Here is a 22,577-nt window from a genome sequence, read left to right on the forward strand (position 1 = left end):
TGAAACTACAAACACTTTGAACAGTTTAGATGCTAAAATAAGAAGCAATCATTCACCATTTTTGTTGAGGAAGACTCAATTAATCTTCGGAAAATTTTACACACACACACACACACACAAAAATATATTTATATATATATATATATTTTCTCTCTCTCTCTCTCTGAAAATCAATTTATCACTCAAAAATATATTAAGTTACATATAAAGAAAATAATAATAATTATGATTGCGATTGAATCATTTCATATTTAGCTTTCAATTATTCCTCTGGTTAACGTTATATGTGTGTGTGTGTGTGTGTGTGTGTGTGTGTAGATATAAAGCATTTATTTGAAATTTAACTTATGACCAGTTTGGATACAAAAGCGCATGCTTAAAAAAATATTTCATTTACAAACAAGAAAACACCTCTAGATTAGGATAAATATTAAAAAATGGAAAGAGACCGATGATTTTTAACTCATATGATACCAAAATCTCAAGTTTATGACGATGTTTTGAGTCGAGACCCAATTATAAAAAACTTCTCTCCAATAAAAAAAATTCAAAAAAATGTCATTCAAATTTGATTATGATTTTTTTTAAAAAAAATTAATTTGAATTAAGAAGTTAATGAGAGAAATTCCAAAAATAAATTACTCGTTTACAAGAAAGCTCTGTGCATATTGCGAGTAGAAGGCGTCACTAAACATTAATAATTATTCAACAGTGATTTTTATTATCAATAATAGTCGTCAACAAACAAATGTAAGTACATTGATATTTATTTCTGTAAATTTTAATTATATATGAATATTCTGATCCATATGGGATTAGTTGGTTATATGTAGAAATAAAGATTAGATATTATTATTATTACTTAAATATGTTAGTGAGATTCAAAAAAGTAGGAGTGGGTTATGTCTATTCCATGAATTTGACTTTTGAGTTTCAACTATAAGAGTGAGAAGGAAAATAGACATAAATTTACATTTCACAAGAAATTCAAAACATGGCCAGAAAAAGGAACCCGGATTGGAAAAACTTGTATTCCACAATAAATGGATTCAAGCAGATATCTGTTAGGCTCGAGTTGGAGCTCTTCGAGAACAAAATCAAAGAAAATAACAACTTACGACCAGCGAAAAGCTGAAGTTTCGACAAATTAACAGTGATCAAGCTACTATGTCAAAAGGAAACAGCTCAAAAAAATATTTCCTCAACGCAGCTTCCAAATGCTGAGAACTTACAAAACAAGGCTTGTAAGAAGTGGAATGCGGCTATTTCTGCACAACCGGTTCGCCAGCTTCCTCGTTTTTGACCATTGCTTTTCTAGCGAGCTCGTAACCAGCAAAGTTCATAGCACCTAACGGAGCAATCCAAAAGAATCGAGGCACGGCTCCTTTGAATAGTCCAAGGGGCCCTTCATGTTGTAAAATAGAGAGGGCTACCACTGAGATTGTTATAGGTCGTCCTGGAGGAGCAGTCATCATTCTCGTCTTCATGACATCGAATGGAGTTGTTACAACAGCAGCTAGCCCTCCGGATAAAGCTCCAACTGCGATTGTTTCCCAAGGCTCAAGTTCTCGTTCTAAAAGCTTCTGGACAGCCTGGCGGGGAATAGTTGATAAACAGTGGAAATAAGGAGTTTAGCATCGGATGAGATGTAAGACCAAATTGGATGAGAGATCGCGCATGATAGACATAAGATATAACATACTGAAACACCACGGGACTTGCATGGTTTGCTCATGAAATCTGACATTTGCGACGTAATGATCAAAAGCCTAAAACCCTTGCTAATCTCTCCTAATTTTTAGAGATCATAACAAAACCTCGACCCCTTTATATAAGTTATAAATACTTGGAAACTAATATAGGAGAAAATCTTGTTCACAGCTAAATAATAATAAAATCATATCAAAGATATGTATCATAATCTTAATAATATCAAATTTGACTGTGTGTGTCTGTGTGGTATTTCAATAGAAACTAAACGGCAAGTTGGTTCCTGTGGAAGTGAAGTCTCAGCTAAAAATAACGATCATTTTCAAGCATTATCTTTGCTCGGTATAATACAGGGGGTAATGTTTATCTTCCTTCTAAACCAAAATCTTGTTTTCTTTTAATATACATCAGTCCAAACTCAAAATCAGCACATCGATTCAATATGATGGTTATCCAGAAAATCAAGGGAACAAATACCAAGCTACAAAAATCTGTATGTAGACAACAGTTTCAAATCAAGAATAATGAATATACCTTTTTTGACTCAGCATAGAGGCCCATGCCTGCAACATAAAATGGAACCTCGCGGAAGAGTGTTGCACCAGTACCACGGAAAAAACCCTTGAGACCATCTTGCTGCAAGGTTCCGACAATGGCTTCCCCTACATTTTCAAATAGACCAGCTTGCAGCCTTTGCTTCAACACCTCACAAGGTATCCGAACTGCAGTTCCCAAAACTGTGCTGCAGAATGATGCTATAGATTGAACCTACACATCATCCACTGAATAAGAAACTATATATTTCATAATGCAATTAAAATTGAAAGGGCAGGTAAAAACTACATATCCCTAACCCAATAAACCTTAAGGCTGCGTTTGGTAGGCCGGATTAGGAAGGATTAAATTTTTTATCACACTTTATCCTACGTTTGGTACGATTTTTATTTATCCAGCTCAATCCCTCCTACAAGTGATTAGGTGGTATTACGTGTGATTAAATAATACTTCCTTCCTCCGTAAGATTATTAATACCTCCTTTATCCCTACTCTCTTTCCAATTTTACCCTTCTTCCTTCACCGCTATTGAACCACCTCGGCTGCCGGACCGTCGCCGCCGCCATCTCAGGACCGCCGCCGCCGGACCACCGCCCTCGTCGGGCCGCCGCCGCGCCGGACACTCTCAGCCGTCGCCGGACACTCGCCGCCGCTGCCGCCCTCGCCGGACGCCACCTCACAGCCGTCACCGAACCACCGTCGACTTACCGCCGTCGCCGGACCGCCGTCGCCGTCGGACCACCATCGGACTGCCGCCGTCGGAGTGGAAGAAGAATAATAAAAGAGGAAGGGCAATTTTGTCCTTCCATAAAAAATTTCAAAATTATCCTATTCTTAAAAATCTTACCAAACATACTACCATATATTACATCTCTACAACAATCATTTTCTTTATCATTTACATACTAATCATTAGTTTATTTTATCCTGCAACCAAACGCAGCCTAAACAATTACAAATGAGGAATGTTCCAACTGTATATCCTCACACAAATGTAGTCTAGAAAACATACAAATACAGCCATGATTAATGAAACTGACAATGCTAATATTGACAATACCAAGTCAGGAAAACACAGTTGAAGCCACTTCTTCAAGGTAGACAAGAACAAATGAAGAAATTCAAATGATCGAACAATTGCTAAACATTTAGTAGGAAAGTGGTACGCTTTACTATGCACCTTCATGACCTGTACCTGTAATTCTGGAAGTGTCGGTGCAACGTTTATTAAAACAAGCTTGCTTGCTTCGAAAATTCCTGTTCGCAAACCGTGGCTGCAGTATTCATCACATCAAAGCTCAGAAAAATAAAGTAAAATAATTTCAGCGAAAAAGAGAAAATAGGATGTTCATATGTACCTTGAAAATTGACCTAATATAGCTGGAATGGACCCTCTATAAAATCCTCGTACTCCAAGTTGAGGAAGTTTTGATATAACTTCTGGGAAGCTAAGGGTTGAAGCTTGCACCCGTGTCTGACAACCAATCGAAAACAATAAGATCGCCTCTCTGAATTGTGAAATTATGAGAGAAGTAAAACACATATATCACATATCTATTAGTGATAAGTGCATTTTGTGCACTTAAATTATCTTTATAATTCATATAGATTGTTAGTTTTCTTGGGCAGAATTATGCGTTTTTGTTATCTTTGGAGTTTGGTGTGATTGCAGGAATTTAGGTACGGCTACGACATGGGCGTGAAAATGAACTAATATGGCGCTTAGTACAAGAAATGCGAGCAAATCAAGCATTGAGGCGAGACCAAAGAACCGCGCGCATATGCGCCGGACAGAGGAGCGAAGGAATTCCGGATGAACAAAACAGAAGCAATGGCGCGCAAGAAGAAAGCCAACACATAGAAGGACCCGCGCATATGCGCGAGTCTTGGTCGCGCATATGCGCGCGGCGCGATGTTCAAACTTAAATAGGTCAGTCGTGGACTTTGAAAGGGTTCGGAAATTTCTTGACACAGCCGACATATCATAGAGAAAAGGAGTGAAAAAGTGAGAGCCAACGGAGAAGGAGCGCGAAGAATGGAGACTGAAGACGCTTAATCCGGACACAGAGACGCACTTTTATCTCTCTTCAACACGTTTCTAATTCGGTTCTTTACTTTTACGTTTTAATGATTACAAACAGGTTTTGTTCTGATCTAGATTTGAGTATGAACTAATTTTATTTTCTAGAGATTGACGTAGTCGTGGTCGAACATATGTTATTGACGTTTTGAATTTTCATTGAATTAATACATCTTATTTATTTGTGATTTCTTGTCTTTAATGTTTTTGGATTACTGGTCATAATTCGACTGATCTAATAATGGAGATCTAGCACTCGAAAGAGGGGATTGAAATTAGGACAAGGGAAATCACATTGTCAGATGTTTATCATGTGCAAAAGACGTATAACTCTTGCGAATCCATAAAAAGAACCTTGATTGCATTTATTAGACTCGACGAAATCATATCTCTAGATTGCTTTACCCATTGAATCTCGACTGCGTGCATAAGATTTACATAATTTGTTATTTTGTCTGAATTGATTACAAACCATCTCATTGATTTTTCTAAATAAAGTTGAACTATGTCAATCATGGTAATTAATATACAGTTTTAAATAAGTACTACTCGTGGGATCGATATCTATACTCTAATCAGTACTAAAACTTGACACCGTACACTTGAGGTAGTGAAAATTCGCAACAAGTTTTTGGCGCTGTTGCCGGGGAGTAAACTATTTAATTGACTATTGTAGATTAAAGTAATATACTTAGTCATAGGTTGTTAGTTTGTTACCTTATACTTAGGAAACTTTAGTCAGTTGTTATTTTGGATCCTATTTTCTAGCGTTTGTAACTCTATTTAAAGGTTTTTTACTGATTAATGAAATAAGCCATTTTTTTACTCTAAAACTACATGGTATCAGAGCGCACAAACTAGGGTTTCTATCCTATAGCTGACAAATCAGATTCTGGAACCACATCTATCTCTACACCTGTTCAATCAAGTGTGACGAGTGAGTCTGTTCATTCATCTATGCAAGTCACTGTGCATAAATTGAATGGTCAGAATTATCTTGAATGGTCCGGGAAAATTAGGTTATTTAACAGGAGAAACCAAGGAGCCGGAGTCTAAAGATCCTGGCTACATATTATGGCGTTCAGAAAACTCCCTTGTTATGGCTTGGCTGCTCAATTCCATTGATATCCTCCACGGGTTTATACACCTTCAAAACCTTTTGCACTAGTACATAGTGATCTTTGGGGTCCTTCAAAAGTGTCTACTTGTCATGGAAAACGTTGGTTTATTACTCTAATCGATGATCACACTAGAGTTAGTTGGGTTTATTTACTCAAAGAAAAATCTGAAGTAGAAGTTGTTTTCGAAAAATTTTATCATATGGTTCAAAATCAATTTAATACGAGTATACAGATTTTAAAAAGTGATAATGGTCGTGAATATTTTTCCCAAGTCTTAGGAAAATTTTGTGACGAAAAAGGAATTGTTCAACAAAGTTCTTGTAATGACACTCCTCAACAGAATGGCGTTGCCGAGAGGAAGAATAAACACCTTCTTGAGATAAGTCGTGCTTTACTTTTCTCTAATAAGGTTCCTAAATATTTGTGGGGAGAGGCGGTTTTGCATGCCACTTATCTAATGAGTAGATTGCCATCTAAAATCCTAAAGTTTCAAACACCAATCCCTTGTCTTCAAAATCTGTGTCCACAATCTAGTTTGTTTAATAATATTATGTCCTTGAAAATATTTGGATGCACTGTATTTATTAGGAATCCAATCAGGAATACTAGTAAACTTGACCCAAAAGCTCGAAAATGTGTGTTCGTTGGGATTGCTCCGAATCAAAAAGGGTACAAGTGTTTTGACCCCACTTTAAAAAAATGTTTGTCTCAATGGATGTTAAATTCTTTGAAAATATTCCTTTTTTTAATCCTAATCTTCAGGGGGAGAACTTGGTTGAAGATTCAAAGTTGAAAAATCCAGGAATATCAAATAGTAGGTTTAATTTTCATCACAACCTCAGGAACATTGCAAATAACAAAAGTTGTGATCCCTTATTAAATTTAGATTTTCTAGATTCTGATTCTAACAGAGAAAGTGAAAATATAAGGCAAACAAAAGAGACAAATGTGAAAGAAAATCTAAAGTTAGCTAACCAAAGTAACACTTCCTCAAGTCTAGATCATATTGAATCTCAACAGCTACTGGAAGCAGAATGCGATGATCAAAATAGAAAACTATTTGGGCAAATATATGAAAGGAAGTTCCCTCATCGACAAATTGAAGCCGCTGCACCCTTGCCTTGTCAAGAATCTGAACCTGGACCGGAAAATGAAATTGGTAACTCTTCTGTCTTTTCTAACTCTGAGTTTGATCTACCAATAGCTCTTAGAAAAGAAAAAAGGTCTTGTGTTAAATATCCTATATCTCAGTTTGTATCTAACTCAAAACTCTCATCTTCGTTTGCTGTTTTCACAACAAATGTCTCAAGTGTTCAGATTCCAAACAACATATAGGAAGCTCTAAATGTTCCAGAGTGGAGACAGGCTGTTCTTGAGGAGATGAATGCTCTTGAGAAAAATCAGATATGGAAACTTAAAGAACTTCCAAAGAATACTCCCACAGTTGGCTGCAAATGGGTTTTCACACCAAAATTCAATGTCGACGGAACACTTGAAAGACACAAAGCTCGACTAGTAGCCAAGAGATTTACACAAACCTATGGCATTGACTACACGGAGACTTTTGCTCCGGTAGCCAAACTTAACACCGTTCGAATATTGTTATCTATTGCAGCAAATTTTTTTTTTTGATAGGAAACTATTATATTAATATTCATAATTCAAGAATTACAGAGAAAGGTGGACCAGTGATCCACAATCAACGCCTGTAATCTAAAAAGAAAAAGTGAAACTCCTAGTACGAATTAACAAGAAATAAAACACCAATCCCTAACAAGATCTGAAAAAAATAAGTGCTTAAATGCCGGTATAGTTAGTGTCCATCTTGCCACGCGGATTCTAATTGTTTCCCATAGGTTATGTGGCAGTTCTTCTTCATCATTGAATAATCTGTTGTTGCGTTCGAAGCAAACGGACCAATATAAGCAGTGAATAATAATGCACCAGAATTGTCGAAGATTCTTTCCTATAAGGTAGCCATGTTCCGTAAGGAACATGTCTCTTGAGTTGAGAGGAAATGTCCATTGAAATCCCAGATGTTGCATGACCTTGATCCAAATACTTCTCGTGTAGGAGTAGTGGAGCAAAATGTGATCTTGATTTTCCTCTTCTTTTTTACACAATACGCACCATTGAGGACGAAGTGCGTAATTTGGATACCTTTTCTGTACGTTGTCTGAAGTTTGCAATTTTCCCAACGCAACAATCCACGAGAACACTTTCACCTTATGTGGGAGTGGCACTTTCCAAATTTGAGCGATAAACGGGAAATCAGAAATGGGATGTAAGCTGAAAAAGGAGGAATACAAGGAATTGACAGAGAATAGACCCGAAGAGTCCCCTAGCCACACCCTAGTGTCCCTAACCCCCTCACTCAAAGAAACGGAGTCTAGTAAACCAGAAAGAGTTATGAACTCCTCCAATTCAGCATCATTCAACCCTCTCCTAAAACAGACATCCCACTGGCCTTTACGACAGTTCGACGTAAAAAATGCATTCTTGAATGGTAGATTGGAGGAAGAAGTCTACATGCTTCCACCACCAGGTTTCCAAAACAAATTTGGAGCTAAAGTATGCAAATTGGAGAAGGCGTTGTACGGACTCAAGCAGTCTCCGCGCGCGTGGTTTGAAAGATTCACGCAAGTGGTGAAGAAACAGGGCTATTCTCAAGCACAAATAGACCATACTTTGTTCACTCGCTACTCGAACAATGGACAGATTGCAATCTCGATTGTTTATGTAGATGATATACTTCTCACTGGAAGTGATCAAGAAGAATTGGAAGCAATGAAGAACAAACTCTCCAAAGAATTTGATATCAAAGATCTAGGAGAAATGAAGTATTTTCTGGCTATGGAGGTTGCACGGTCTAAACAGAGAATTGTTGTTTCTCAACGGAAGTACATTATGGATCTCTTAAAGGACACAAAAATGAGTGATTGTTGTCCTATAGATACTCCTATAGATCCGAACAAGAAGCTTGGTAATGTCAACCAAGGCAACTTGGTGAATATTCAGCAATACCAGCGACTTGTTGGAAGACTTATATACCTCTCTCACACACGGCCTGATATTGCATTTGCTGTGAGCATGGTGAGTCAGTTTATGCACTGTTCTTATAAAGAACACCATTGAGGCTGTATATCGAATTTTGAGGTATTTAAAGAGTAGTATTGGTAAAGGTTTTCAGAAAGGGAGATAATACGAGCATCGAAGTCTTTACGGATGCAGATTGGGCTGGTTCCATCACAGACAGAAAGTCAACTTCGGGATATTGTACCTACGTATGGGGAAACTTGGTAACCTGGAGGAGTAAAAAACAAGATGTGGTTGCTCGGAGTAGTGCAGAGGCTGAATACAGAGCAATGGCTAATGGAATTTGTGAGATTCTATGGATAAAACGAGTTCTCAAGGAGCTGAAACTGGAAACCAATCTCCCTATTAAAGTTTTTTGCGACAACAAGGCTGCAATAAGCATTGCACACAACCCAGTTCAACATGACAGGACCAAACATATAGAGGTTGATCGACATTTCATAAAGGAGAAGTTGGAAGCAGGAGTCATTTGTATTCCTTTCTTGAAGTCTGAAGATCAGACCGCAGGCATCTTAACAAAGGGTTTATTCAAACCTACATTTGATTTTCTTGTAAACAAGTTGGGCATGTATGATATTTATGAACCAACCTGAGGGGGAGTGTAGATTAAAGCAATATACTTAGTCATAGGTTGTTAGTTTGTTACCTTATACTTAGGAACCTTTAGTTAGTTGTTATTTTGGATCCTATTTTCTAGCGTTTGTAACAATATTTAAAGGTTTTTTACTGATTAATGAAATAAGCATTTTTATTCTCTAAAACTACACCTATAAATATCGTTACTAAGTAGTCTTGACTTTAATTTAGATTTTATTTTATTTATTTATTTTGTTAATTGATAATCTTCTCTGTTTTGCAGTTCATGCGAAAATATCAAAATCCCGACTTGCTGATTTTTTATACGGAAATTGAAAGACTGCCAGGAGATTAAGGAAAGCAAGAAGAGAAGAAATAAAAACAATGGCTGAAAACAAAGATCATCAGAATGAGCTCCTGAGAGAGGTGCCAATCCGAGAACATTTTCGCCCAGTCATAAACGCTCATTATTCTGGAATAGCTCGCGGAACCATTGCTGCTAACAACTTCGAGCTAAAGCCTGCACTCATCAACATGGTTCAACAGAACCATTTTGGAGGAGCAGCCACTGCAGATCCCCATCTTCACCTCAGAACTTTTCTGTAGATCACGGACACGGTAAAAATTAACGGTGTTTCTGACGAAATTATTCAATTGCGTCTGTTTCCATTTTCTCTCAATGATCAAGCTAGGAGTTGGCTCCAATCTCTACCTCTGGGAAGTATTACTACATGAGCAGATTTGGTTACGAAGTTTCTGTCAAAGTATTTTCCTCCTACTAAATCTGCTCAGCTGAAAATAGAGATAACCAACTTCAGGCAGAAGGAACTCGAAGTGTTATGTGAGGCATGAGAGCGATACAAAGAATTACTCAGGAAGTGTCCGAATCATGGATATGCAGATTGGGTGCAGATTGAGTTATTTTACAATGGTTTAGATGGGCCGACTAGAGGGAATGTAGATGCAGCCGCCGGAGGTACTATTTTTTCTAAAACACCTGATGAGGCTTATGAATTGCTTGAACAGATGACCATTAACAGTTATCAGTGGCCGAGTGAGAGATCTGGATCAAGGAAACCTGCTGGAGTGTATGCCGTAGACCCGATCACATCACTTACTGCACAAGTTTCGGCATTGACAGCACAGATTGCAGTGATGAACAAGCCAGGCCAATCTACGTCTGATGTATCATTGGTGACTGCTGAGGAAGAGCCAGTTGTGGAGGAAGCTCAATACATCAATAACAATCGTTGCTATGGAGGTTATCGAGGTAATCCTCCCCCTAATACTTATCATCCAGGTTTGAGGAATCACGAGAATTTCTCTTATGCGAACAACAAGAATGTGTTGAATCCTCCACCTGGGTTCAATACACAAAAGGGTGAGGGAAAACCATCTTTTGAGGATCTAGTTGGGACATTTGTGACCGAATCTGGGAAAAGAATGGCTAGAACTGAGTCTCGTCTTGATAACATGGAGACACACATGGCCAATATGGGTGCCACGATGAAATCTTTAGAAACACAGATTGGGCAACTTGCTAATGCGTGGAAAGATCAGAATAGAGGACAATTCTCAAACAATACAGATGTGAATCCTAGGGAGCAATGCAAAGCTGTCACACTAAGGAGTGGCAAAGAAATTGGAGTCCCAGAGCCTGCTGAAGAGAATGTAGAGATCCTTGTTGAGAAAGATGATGAAAATGGTGTAAGTATTGAAGATGACAAAGTAGAGGAACCGGAGAAAGTACTTAAACATCAGCCCTTACCAAAGGTGAATCTTCCATATCCACATAGGTTCAAGAAGAAAGGGTTAGATGATCAGTTTGCAAAGTTCCTGGAAATCTTCAAGAAAATACACATTAACATCCCATTTGCCGATGCATTGGAGCAAATGCCCAATTATGCTAAGTTCATCAAGGATGTGATGTCCAAAAAGAGGAAACTTCAAGAATTTGAGACCGTGAAACTAACCGAAGAGTGCAGTGCCATACTCCGAAGGAAACTACCACAAAAACTCAAAGATCCAGGGAGTTTTACTATTCTTTGTGTTATTGGTGGTTCTAAAGTAAATAGAGCTTTATGTGATTTAGTGGATGAAGAGGACTGGGATGTGCGAGAGGAGTTACTTGCTCTCAATACGCTGCCTAAAGAAAAGATTGATGCCTAGCATGAAGAGTTACTTGAAGATGCAAGTAAAGAGGTACCAAAAACATCCTCTGCATTAAAGGATTTACCGAGTCACTTGTGCTATGCTTTCCTTGACGAGAGTTCGTCCTATCTGGTAATTATATCTTCCGCTCTTACTATTGATGAAAAGGATAGGTTGTTGAGAGTATTGCGAGAGTTTAAATCTGCTTTGGATGGACAATTTCTGATATCAAGGGGGTTAGCCCTAGTGCTTGTATGCATAAAATCTTGATGCAGGAATCCTATTCCCCCTATGTTGATCATCAGAGGAGGCTTAATCCAGGCATGAAAGAGGTTGTGAGAGCTGAGGTATTAAAATTGTTAAATGCTGGTGTTATTTATGTTATATCTGACAGTTCTTGGGTTTCACCAGTACAAGTAGTGCCTAAAAAAAGGGGTATAACTGTGGTGAAGAATGAGAATAACGAATTGATATCAACTCGTCCAGTGACTGGTTGGCGAGTGTGTATAGATTACAGGAAATTGAATGATGCTACTAGGAAAGATCACTTCCCTTTTCCCTTTATTGACCAGATGCTTGTTAGAGTAGGTGGTTATCATTATTATGGCTTTCTAGATGGTTATTCAGGTTACAATCAAATTGTCATAGCACCGGAGGATCAAGAGAAGACTATCTTCACTCGCCCCTACGGTACATTTGCTTTCAGGAGAATGTCATTTGGTCTTTGCAATGCACCTACTATTTTTCAGAGGTGTATGATGGCCATATTTTCTGACATAGTCGAGGAAATAATGAAAGTTTTTATGGATGATATATGTCTTTGGTTCATCATTTGATCATTGTTTGTAGAATCTGACGCTTGTTTTGCAGAGATGTCGGGAGAAGAATTTAGTGTTGAATTGGGAGAAATGTCACTTCATGGTGCAAGAAGGTATTGTGTTTGGGCATAAGATTTCGGCTACAGGGATAGAAGTGGACAGAGCCAAAGTTGTGGCAATTGAAACTCTCCCACCGCCGAAGAATGTAAAAAGGATCCGAAGTTTCTTGGGACATGCCGGGTTCTATCGTCGTTATATTAAAGATTTCTCTAAAATTACTAGACTTTTATGTAATTTGTTAGAGAAAGATTCTACATTTATTTTTGACGATGATTGTTTGCAGGCGTTCAACAGGATCAAGACAACACTGATTTTTGCACCCATTATGATAGTGCCTGATTGGAAGGAGCCCTTTGAGCTCATGTGCGACGCTGGTGACTATGTTGTGGGAGCAGCATTGGCACAAAGACGAGACAAGATGTTCAAAGCTATGTACTATGCAAGTCGTACACTTAATGCAGTCCAACAGAATTACACAACTACTGAGAAAGAGATGCTAGCAGTGGTGTTTGCATTCGACAAGCCATCTCTCATTGGCACAAAGGTAACGGTTTTCACTGACCATGCAGCTCTTCATTACTTGTTTGCCAAAAAAGATGTAAAGCCCAGGTTGATACGATGGATACTCCTACTTCAAGAATTTGACTTTGAAGTCAAGACAAGAAAGGTTGTGGGAACCAGGTGGCAGATCACTTGTCACACCTAGAGCTGGAAAAAAGAATTGAAGGTGGAGTGATCAATGAGTCGTTCCCAGACGAACAACTCTTCAAGGTAAATGTTACACATCCTTGGTCTGCAGATATAGCTAATTTTCTTGCTGCAGGAGAATTACCATCAGATTTAACTTATCACCAAAAGAAGAAATTTCTTCATGATGCCAAGTTTTATCTGTGGGACGATCTTTTCTTGTTCAAGAGATGCGCTGATCAGATAATTAGACGATGTGTAGCAGAGAAAGAAGCGGGTACGATTCTAGAGCAGTGTCATTCCTCACCCTACGGTGGACACTTTGGAGCATCTAGAACAGCAGCTAAGGTATTAAAGTCAGGTTTTTGTTGGGCCTAATTTGTTTAAAGACAGTTATACTTTAGTAAAGTCGTGTGATAAATGCCAAAGAGTTGGCAATATTACTAGACGCCATGAGTTACCACTCACAAATATTTTGGAGGTGGAACTCTTTGATGTCTGGGGTATTGACTTTATGGGTCCATTCCCATCTTCTTTTGGTCAATCTTATATTTTACTCACTGTTGACTATGTCTCTAAATGGGTGGAAGCAATTGCCACCAGTACTAATGATGCTCGAGTTGTTGTTAAGTTTGTCCATAGGAGCATCTTCACAAGATTTGGAACCCCTAGAGCCATAATCAGTGATGAAGGTACGCATTTCTGTAACAAAATTTTTTAACTCTCTGTTGGCTAAGTATGACGTGAAGCACAGGGTGACACTGACATACCACCCGCAAGCTAATGGGCAAGCAGAAATATCCAACCGGGCGATCAAGTAGATATTAGAAAAAACAGTGAAGACAAACCGGAAAGATTGGACGATTAAGATAGATGATGTTTTATGGGCGTACAGGACTGCATACAAGACACCTATCGGGACGTCGCCTTATAGGTTGGTCTTTGGGAAAGCTTGCCATCTACCTTTAGAACTGGAGCACAAAGCATTTTGGGCTGTGAAAAAGCGAAATTTTGATATGGGAGCATTTGGCGAACAGCGACTGTTGCAACTGAATGAGTATTTTTTTTATTTTTTTTATAAAATATACATCAAAATTAAATCACTCCCTAAACTTAAAGTATGCATTATCTTCAATGTATAAACAGGAAAGAACGGAACAAGCATACCTCCCACGACGAGCGTCAGTGCTCGCCGTCACTATCATCGACATCCTCATCCATCTGCTGGGGTGGGGGCTCCAAGATACTGTGGTGGCCAAACCGGTGGCTGGGGAAACGTCGGATCCTTTGGACCTATAGATGGAAACTGTTGAGCAAGCACGGCAGTAAAGTCCATCATATATCCCATGAAATAATCGGTGCGGTGCTGAAGCGAATCTAGCACCTGACGATGCTCAACCTGTAACCTCCTTTGGTCCTCCATCTCTGTCTCAAGTCTACGAAATCGGTCTCCCCTGCGCTGTCGGGCTGCCTCAGGTGGTGGTGGAAGCTGTGGCTGTGGGAGCTTCTCTTCATCTGGATACTCGTGGGGAATATAAGAGACAGCTCCAAAGAAGGCAACAATGGGGGCCTTTGGCTTAAGCACTTGCTCATCAGGCGACCATGACACGCCGACCTGTCTGCATAACTCAGTAACAATATGAGGGCATGGAAGGGCGACCGTGGCTAACCCTGTGTCGGCTCTCATAATCGATCCATAAATTATTTCTCCAAGTCAACAGATTTGCCCATCAAAATAGCAAAGACAAGTGCAACTTTGTCTTTGGTTACATCGCGGTAGTGCAAGGATGGGAGAACCCGGGCCAACACGAATGATGTCCACGCACTTGCATTGGGGCCCATATCGGATTTCTTTAGAGAAATTGGACCACTCGAGCTCATTTTCCATGCAGCACACGCCTGACATACGGTCCGAATGACATTTGAATAATCAACCCCCTCTTCTAGAAATTCATTGTACTCATCTTGGTCGAGGCTAGGCATCTGATAGATCATGTTTATTGTTTGAGAGTCAAACGATACCAATTTACCTCTCACCAATACTTTCGACTCTACATGGCGTATCCGCAGATTAGCATAGAACTCCCACACAACTGAGATCACATCATCTAGAGAAAGCTGAGCAAATTCAACCCATTGTCTTCGTTCCAGTTCGATCACAATCACACACCGTGGAATCGATAAATTAAATCCTCTCTCCGAGATGAGAGACCGAGTCATAGAGCCTTCATAAATTTGCTTGGCTTCCTCATTCCAAAATCGGTGCGTATCAAAACTTGCGGAGAACGAATCACCCTTCTTTGATTTCTTTTTCGGCGCCATACCAATTAATAATGCAAAACTACACCCACACACTTAATTCAACAATTGAAGAGCCAAAATCCGGTAATCGCACCACAATGTGCGTAGCAATTAGAATCTCACCACACCAACTGATCCGGTTAGCAATACAATGTGCAAACCCGGTCACAAACTACTTTAGAACAACGAGAAGTAACAAATTGACGATATCAAACACTCCCAGAGTAGATCGAACACCACTTCTAAATATGACGTAGGACTGAACAAAATTTAGATAAAGCCCTTATTTGTACCAGAAAGTGAATAGCAATCGGAGTGCAGTCAAAGGTTGGGCTGTGGTCGGAGTGTTGATCGGATGCGGCGGTCGGCTTTCCGTGAGAGGCGGCGGCGGTCTTTCGAGGGAGGCGGTTGTGAGGGTTTCTGAGAGGGGAGGCTGCTGGTGTTATTTCTGAAGAGGGTCTCGGCTCTTTTTTTTTTAAACTGGGTCACGCGCATATGCGCGTCCTGAAGCGGCGCATATGTGCCGAGACTACTGTCAAGTTTTGTTTTCATATGGTGCATATGCGCGTCCTTTGTGGCGCATATGCGCGATGGTCTCTGCCTCGCATCGATCTTTCGCGCATATGCGCGCTCTTTGTGGTGTGATTGTGAATGAACTGGAACGAAGACAATGGGTTGAATTTGCTCACCCTCCTCTAGATGTTGTGATCTCAGTTGTGCGGGAGTTCTATGCTAATCTGTGGATACGCCATGACGAGTCGAAAGTATTTGTGAGAGGTAAATTGGTATCGTTTGACTCTCAAACGATAAACATGATCTATCGGATGCCTAGCCTCGACCAAGACGAGTACAATGAATTTCTAGAAGAGGGAGTTGATTATTCAGATGTCTTTCGGACGGTATGTCAGGCAGGTGCTGCATGAAAAATGAGCTCGAGTGGTCCAATTTCTCTAAAGAAATCCGATATGGGCCCCAATGCATGTGCGTGGACATCGTTCGTGTTGGCCCGGGTTCTCCCATCCTCGCACTACCACGATGTAACCAAAGACAAAGTTGCACTTGTCTTCGCTATTTTGATGGGCAAATCTGTTGACTTGGGGAAAATAATTTATGGATCGATTATGAGAGCCGCCACAAGGTTAGCCACGGTCGCCTGATGAGCAAGTGCTTAAGCCGAAGGCCCCCATTGTTGTCTTCTTTGGAGCTGCCTCTTATATTCCCCACGAGTATCCAGATGAAGAGGAGCTCCCACAGCCACAGCTTCCACCGCCACCACCACCTGAGGCAGCCCGACAGTGCAGGGGAGACCGATTTCGTAGACTTGAGACAGAGATGGAGGACCAGAGGAGGTTACTGGTTGAGCAGCGCCAGGTGTTGGATTCGCTTCAGCACCGCACTGACCATTTCATGGGATATATGATGGACTTTACTGCCGTGCTTGCTCAGCGGTTTGCACCTATAGGTCCAGAGGATCCGACGTTTCCCCAGCCACCGGTTTGGCCACCACAGTACCCTGGAGCCCCTTACCAGCCCCCACCCCAGCACATGGATGAGGATGTCGATGATGGTGACGGCGAGCACTGACGCTCGTCGTGGGAGGTATGCTTGTTCCGTTCTTTCCTGTTTATACATTGAGGACAATGCATACTTTAAGTTTGGGGGTGATTTAAGGTAATAACCAAACAATGATGAGAGTTGACCCAAAACACATGTTGCTCCATGATTACGAATCTAAATGCATGCTATCTTTACTTAACCGTTTACACATTAATTCACGACTGCTATGATTGTTGATACATCCGATGTCAAGAGAGTGTTCATGTAATTTGCGATTTGGAATGTATGGATGGACTCCAAAACCTGTATGTTGATTACTTGTTGTTGAGTTACATGTTCACCAACACAAAAATGATTCAGGCAGTCTTTGATTTATGGTGGGCCTGTTTTTCCTTGAATAATTTTTCAATTGTTAGCCATTTGAGCCTAAATGAGAATGAGATGTGCAATTTGTACTGTTTGAATACCCGAAAACATGATCTATTTGTGTTTGTTGATTGGTAAATTGAAAGTAGTCTAGAACTTGGTTTGGCACTCTTCGAGGCGAGATACAGGTATTGTGTAACTTAGGGATGATTTAGGCGATTTTTGGAATGTTTGAGCCTTTCAAGCCTACCCATAACATCATATTATACCCTAGTGTCCTATGTTTGAGCTTAATGAAAATCGAATGGAGTGTGCCAAGGCACACAAAGCCCCCATTCGTATCAATTCTAAATCCCTACGTAAACTACCAACTTTTGAGCATATACACTAGTACCTACCGAAAACTGAGAGAAAACGAACCTGTGTATCACTAAAAAAGTTCTTCTCTTTTTTGCGCTTATAAGAATATGATCGAAAAAATAGGAAAAAGATGAAAAGAATTTCTATGAAAAGAAAAAAAAATGTTGAGAAAAGGGAGAAGGAAAAAGTTGAATAAAGAATAAAAGAGTATGACGTATTGATGTGAAAAAGAGGTCAAAATGGTGAATATGTTGTGGCAAAGCAAGTGGATGTGAAACAAGAGGAAGAAGGAGAAGTGTGTTGAAAAATAAATTGGTTTGTTTCTCTCACTTTTGATTCTTTATCTTCATTTGTAGCCATTAGCCATAGCCTAACGTTATAGTTTAAAAGACTTATTAACCGAGTCACACGTACCCAATATACTAGTGGAGAAGAGTTGTCAAAGTTAAAGCCTATGGACACTTGAAAAATGCCGTCGATAGACACAGAATTTGATTGTGTACATGTGCGCATCTCATGATATTGGACTTTGTTTGGTTAATTATTGTCTTCAGATTGCCATTTTGTTTAGCCAAATGTTACCCTATAAGTCCTGTTGATTTGTGAAGGTAAATGTGTGTCTCAATGGTTTTGCTAATTACATGTGTGTCGAGGAGTCCAGAATTTTATGAGATAAAAAATTATGAACTTATCTTGGCATTTGGAAACAAGAATAGCAAAACACACATGCACGTGAACTGTGAGTAATGTGGCATGTGTTTGATTCAATATGATGGAGACTGTAATCTCTGAGGCTAGTGGTTATCCTTTTATTCTACAATTCTTGTTCGTTCAGTTACTTCCTTTAGTATGTGTTGAGTCTAGTCTAGTTAATGTTTTATTTATTTTAGTTTGCTCGTGACTAGCAAAAGTTCAAGTTTGGGGTGATTTGATAAGTGCATTTTATGCACTTAAATTATCCTTATAATTCATATAGATTGTTAGTTTTCTTGGGCAGAATTATGCGTTTTTGTTATCTTTGGTGTGATTGCAGGAATTTAGGTACGGCTACGACATGGGAGTGAAAATGAACTAAAATGGCGCTTAGGAGAAGAAATGCGAGCAAATCAAGCATTGAGGGCAGTGAGACCCGCGCATATGCGCGCGAGACATGAGGCGAGACCAGAGAACCGCGCGCATATGCGCGTGCGCAGGAATTCCGGATGAACAAAACAGAGGACTCTGCGCATATGCGCGCGGCGCGATGTTCAAACTTAAATAGTCAGTCGTGGACTTTGAAAGGTTTCGAAAATTTCTTGACACAACCGACATATCATAGAGAAAATGAGTGAAAAAGTGAGAGCCAACGGAGACGGAGCGCGAAGAACGGAGACTGAAGATGCTTCGGACACGGAGACGCACTTTTATCTCTCTCCAACACTTTTATAATTCGACTGATCTAATAATTGAGATCTAGCACTCGAAAGAAGGGATTGAAATTAGGACAGGGGAAATCACGTCGTCAGATGTTTATAACGTGCAAAAGACGTATAACTCTTGCGAATCCATAAAAAGAACCTTGATTGCATTTATTATGTGTTACGTGATTTTGAATAGACATATTAAAATCGGTAATAGATAATACAGTTCTATTTAACACTTGAAAAAGAGAATAGAAAAATTTCGAGTTCTTGGTTAATAAACATGATGCGATTTAATTAAATGTTAGTCAATTTTAATTTAGCATAGGGGAGACTCGACGAAATCATATCTCTAGATTGCTTTACCCACTGAATCTCGACTGTGTGCATAAGATTTACATAATTTATTATTTTGTCTGAATTGATTATAAACCATCTCATTGATTTTTCTAAATAAAGTTGAACTATGTCAATTATGGTAATTAATATACAGTTTTAAATAAGTACTCCTCGTGGGATCGATATCTGTACTCTAACCAATACTAAAACTTGACACCGTACACTTGCGGTAGTGAAAATTCGCAACAATTAGCCTCATTCATTAGTTCTATTGCATGCTTTTACTCGTAGGACATGTTCCATATAATCATGAACTACAACCAATCAGCATACAAATGCAAATTATCATCGAATGATATGCCAAGATTTCACAAATCAGACAGTATATGGGTTAACATTGTGAAGGAACACTGTACCTTAACAGTGTCAACTGGATAAAGGAAAGATGTAGACAATGCAGAGGAAAGCCCTCCAGCCAATGCTGATTTTAAAACACTTCCGGCAGGTAATTCTACTGGTGGAGGAACAGCCACCACCGTCGCAGCTTCAAACCAGATACTTCTGCAGATCATTGAAGAGTCACAGTAAGTTGCTATCAGCTAGTTGTTTATACCATCCCATGTAAGTCTCAATGCTCACACCTGAATTATCCTATGAAAATTCTCATATACTTTTAAATACCAGACTCAACAACATTGAGGGAAGTAAGTTGGTATCAGTGAGTTGTTTATACCTTGCCATTTAATTCTCAATGCTCACACCTAAATTCTCCTACGAAAATTCTCAAATAATTTAAAATACCAGACTCAACAACATAAACATTTAAATAGTTTCAGGTATGGCGATTTGATGCCCATTTTTTGTATACATACAAACAGTTTCAAGCCTTAAAGAAGAGAAATGAGGAAACAAGAGCAACTCTTGAAGTTTTTATTGACAGAATTTCACATCGAACTCAATGTTTCAAGAAAGTCCATCTAATAATAACTAGCACAAACAAAACTAGTGCACCAATCCTAAAAAATCTGCAATTTCAGCATTTAAATGCCTTCTTTGAATTCCATTCACCCCACCTGCTCCAAGTTAACGCAAACGAATTGTCAAATAAGCAAAGTAAACAAGATATTTAATATGGTATCAATACTCAGGGAACATTTTGACAAATGCCACACAGAATGATAGAATAATTTTGAATTACCGTGGGTCTTCTTGGAGTCGGTCTGACGGGAGCAATAGCATAAAATTCCTGAAATGCCCATAAGATATTGATTCCTCAGCATCGGCATTCAGGAAACGCATCATGACAACAGCATTATCTTCATTTGCTGGGAGTCCTGCATTCTTCAGTGATGCCAAGATTTCACTTTTCTGTAGAGTCCCGGACTTGCTCAAACAGAGACTGGTGTAAGCACGAAGTATTGTTGGTTCTTTCTGTTCCATCAAGGATAAGAATTGTTTCCAACCAAAAGATTTCGAGAACAACTGACTTCTAGCACGGCACATAAAATCGTGAGCATATCTCTTGGGCAGTTTTCTTTTTCTCATAGCTACTTCAAGATCTTCCATTGTAACTTGTCCATCTCCATCTCTATCCAACTCCTGGAAAAACCTTCTTCCTGAAAAAAAAGAAGAAAAAGAAGAGAAATGTAGATTGAGGTTCACCAAAAAATTGATCACAAATTACTACAAATAATACCAAGAAAACACATCTGATGAGGATTTTTTTTTTCCACTTAAACATAATAGTAATGCATACCTTCAGCTTCTGTATACCTGAAGAAATCCTGGACTGAGAAAAGTTTCTTTTTGTCAGGGTGGTCTTCTTTTGAAGGCCTACCTATCTGAGGTAGAAGCTCAATTAATTCTGTAAATGAGACAGTAGATAGAGTCGTTCTCAATCGCTCAACATTGGATAGTGGAATACTTAGCAACCCAGTTGACACCTTCAATGGTGAAGCACCTCCATTATTATTATCTTCCTGATTAACATTATTACAAACTCCATCATCCCCCATATCCTTTACAGAAGGCACTTCAACAATACCAGATGGCACACCTCCGACTCGTGCAAACTTCAAGTTTCCCAAAAATCCATTCACATCTGCTCTTTTACCTTCTAAAATACAGGTAAATGCCCTAAAGTGGTCAAATTGGTTAATAGGAGGGATCGAAGCTTCGTGATCAGCATTCACACACTCATGTTCTGGAAAACCCCCATAGAACTTCGGCAAATGACTCAACTGATCAAACACTATCCCTATCAAATAGTCAAATGACAAGTCTTTTCCTTCTTTAACCTTTGACTCCTGCTGCTTGATTTCACTAGCAACTCTAGGTTTTACTTCCAAACTATCCCTGCTACTCATCTTCTGTGTCCGTGTTTTCCCAGACTTGAATGGGGTTGGGATTCCCTGAACAAATCCATTAATCAAAAACGCCCATGCCACCTCAATGTGAAAGCATTTCCAGTTTTCTTTCTCACGATCATCACTTCCATGTCTCTGCTTCACCCCTTTCTTTGACAAATGAACATTCATATTCTCAATCTCATCTCTAGCATTATAACACGCACCATTGGCACATTTTTCGGTCAAAATCCCGAAAAAAATCTTCATGGGAACTTTCCCTTTTTTCCTCTCATCTACTTTAACCACCATATGTTGATCGGCACTCGCACTACTCTTTCTTTTTGCATTGAACGGAGCTACCACTAGCTCTACATTATTATTATTATTCAAATTTCCCTTTTCTGAAACACCATGAAAGCAATTCACAACCTTACGAAAATTGGATTCAATAGGCAAAAAAGCACTCTTAAAAACCTGAATTGAATTAAAAAATGACTCCAACGGGTCGTTTCCTGTCACCACCATCACTAAAACCCTAGCTCAAGAACACATAAAAGTAATCCCACAATCTAACCAATGCAAAAATATCAAAAAATCAAAATAAACCGAAACCCATCAAGGAAACACCGCCTTTTCAATTCAGCGAGCTGATTGGAATAGTCTGATGAAAATCGGTGACGGATAGTCGACTCTGGATGTCCGTTTGTCAGTTCTTCTTGTGCTGTGTGTTGTATATTGCATTTACATACATGTAAATTTTTGTGGATGGGTTTTCCCGAAATTTAAGCATCCAGATGCTCGTGGTGTTGGCACATGTTGTATATTTGTATATTTGAATATAATTTCAGATAAACTTGGATAAAGGGACGTATTTCTGAGTCACCAAAGAGATTAACTTTTACATAGAAAGGAAATTTTTTACACTAATTCGACGAGATCCGGATAAGGGATTTTGTAATTTTGCTTTGCCGATGAGAAATCTTACTCGTTTCAGGAAATCCCGACGCAGATAATGAAATTTAATTAACATTGAAGATTGAAGTTAATCTCTT

The 22,577-nt window shown here is 39.2% G+C and overlaps 1 protein-coding gene and 1 non-coding gene across 2 annotated transcripts; both read right to left on the minus strand.

The window, feature by feature from the left end:
• Window positions 1-1,001: 1,001 nt before the first annotated feature.
• Window positions 1,002-22,516, minus strand: LOC140821068 (uncharacterized). The gene is made up of 7 exons (XM_073181477.1): window positions 20,934-22,516; window positions 20,376-20,793; window positions 19,594-19,738; window positions 3,624-3,739; window positions 3,461-3,539; window positions 2,245-2,478; window positions 1,002-1,592 (listed from the first exon to the last, which is right to left on the minus strand). Exons 1-7 carry the CDS (start codon window positions 22,048-22,050, stop codon window positions 1,263-1,265), a joined length of 2,439 nt encoding a protein of 812 aa, XP_073037578.1. The 5' UTR covers window positions 22,051-22,516; the 3' UTR covers window positions 1,002-1,262.
• LOC140824903 (small nucleolar RNA R71) lies at window positions 9,928-10,034 on the minus strand. Its single transcript, XR_012116519.1, has one exon. It is a non-coding gene; the product is annotated as a small nucleolar RNA R71 (small nucleolar RNA).
• Window positions 22,517-22,577: the final 61 nt, after the last annotated feature.

This window comes from Primulina eburnea, chromosome 2, assembly GCF_022965805.1.
Source record: "Primulina eburnea isolate SZY01 chromosome 2, ASM2296580v1, whole genome shotgun sequence".
NCBI classification, from domain to species: domain Eukaryota; kingdom Viridiplantae; phylum Streptophyta; class Magnoliopsida; order Lamiales; family Gesneriaceae; genus Primulina; species Primulina eburnea.

Coding starts and splice junctions, on each gene's coding strand:
- LOC140821068 (XM_073181477.1), bottom strand. CDS start 22,050: ATGGTGGTGACAGGAAACGACCCGTTGGAGTCATTTTTTAATTCAATT. Junction 20,794..20,933: donor CAGGTATACAGAAGCTGAAG/GTATGCATTACT, acceptor CTTTTTTTTCAG/GAAGAAGGTTTTTCCAGGAG. Junction 19,739..20,375: donor CGACTCCAAGAAGACCCACG/GTAATTCAAAAT, acceptor AATGATCTGCAG/AAGTATCTGGTTTGAAGCTG.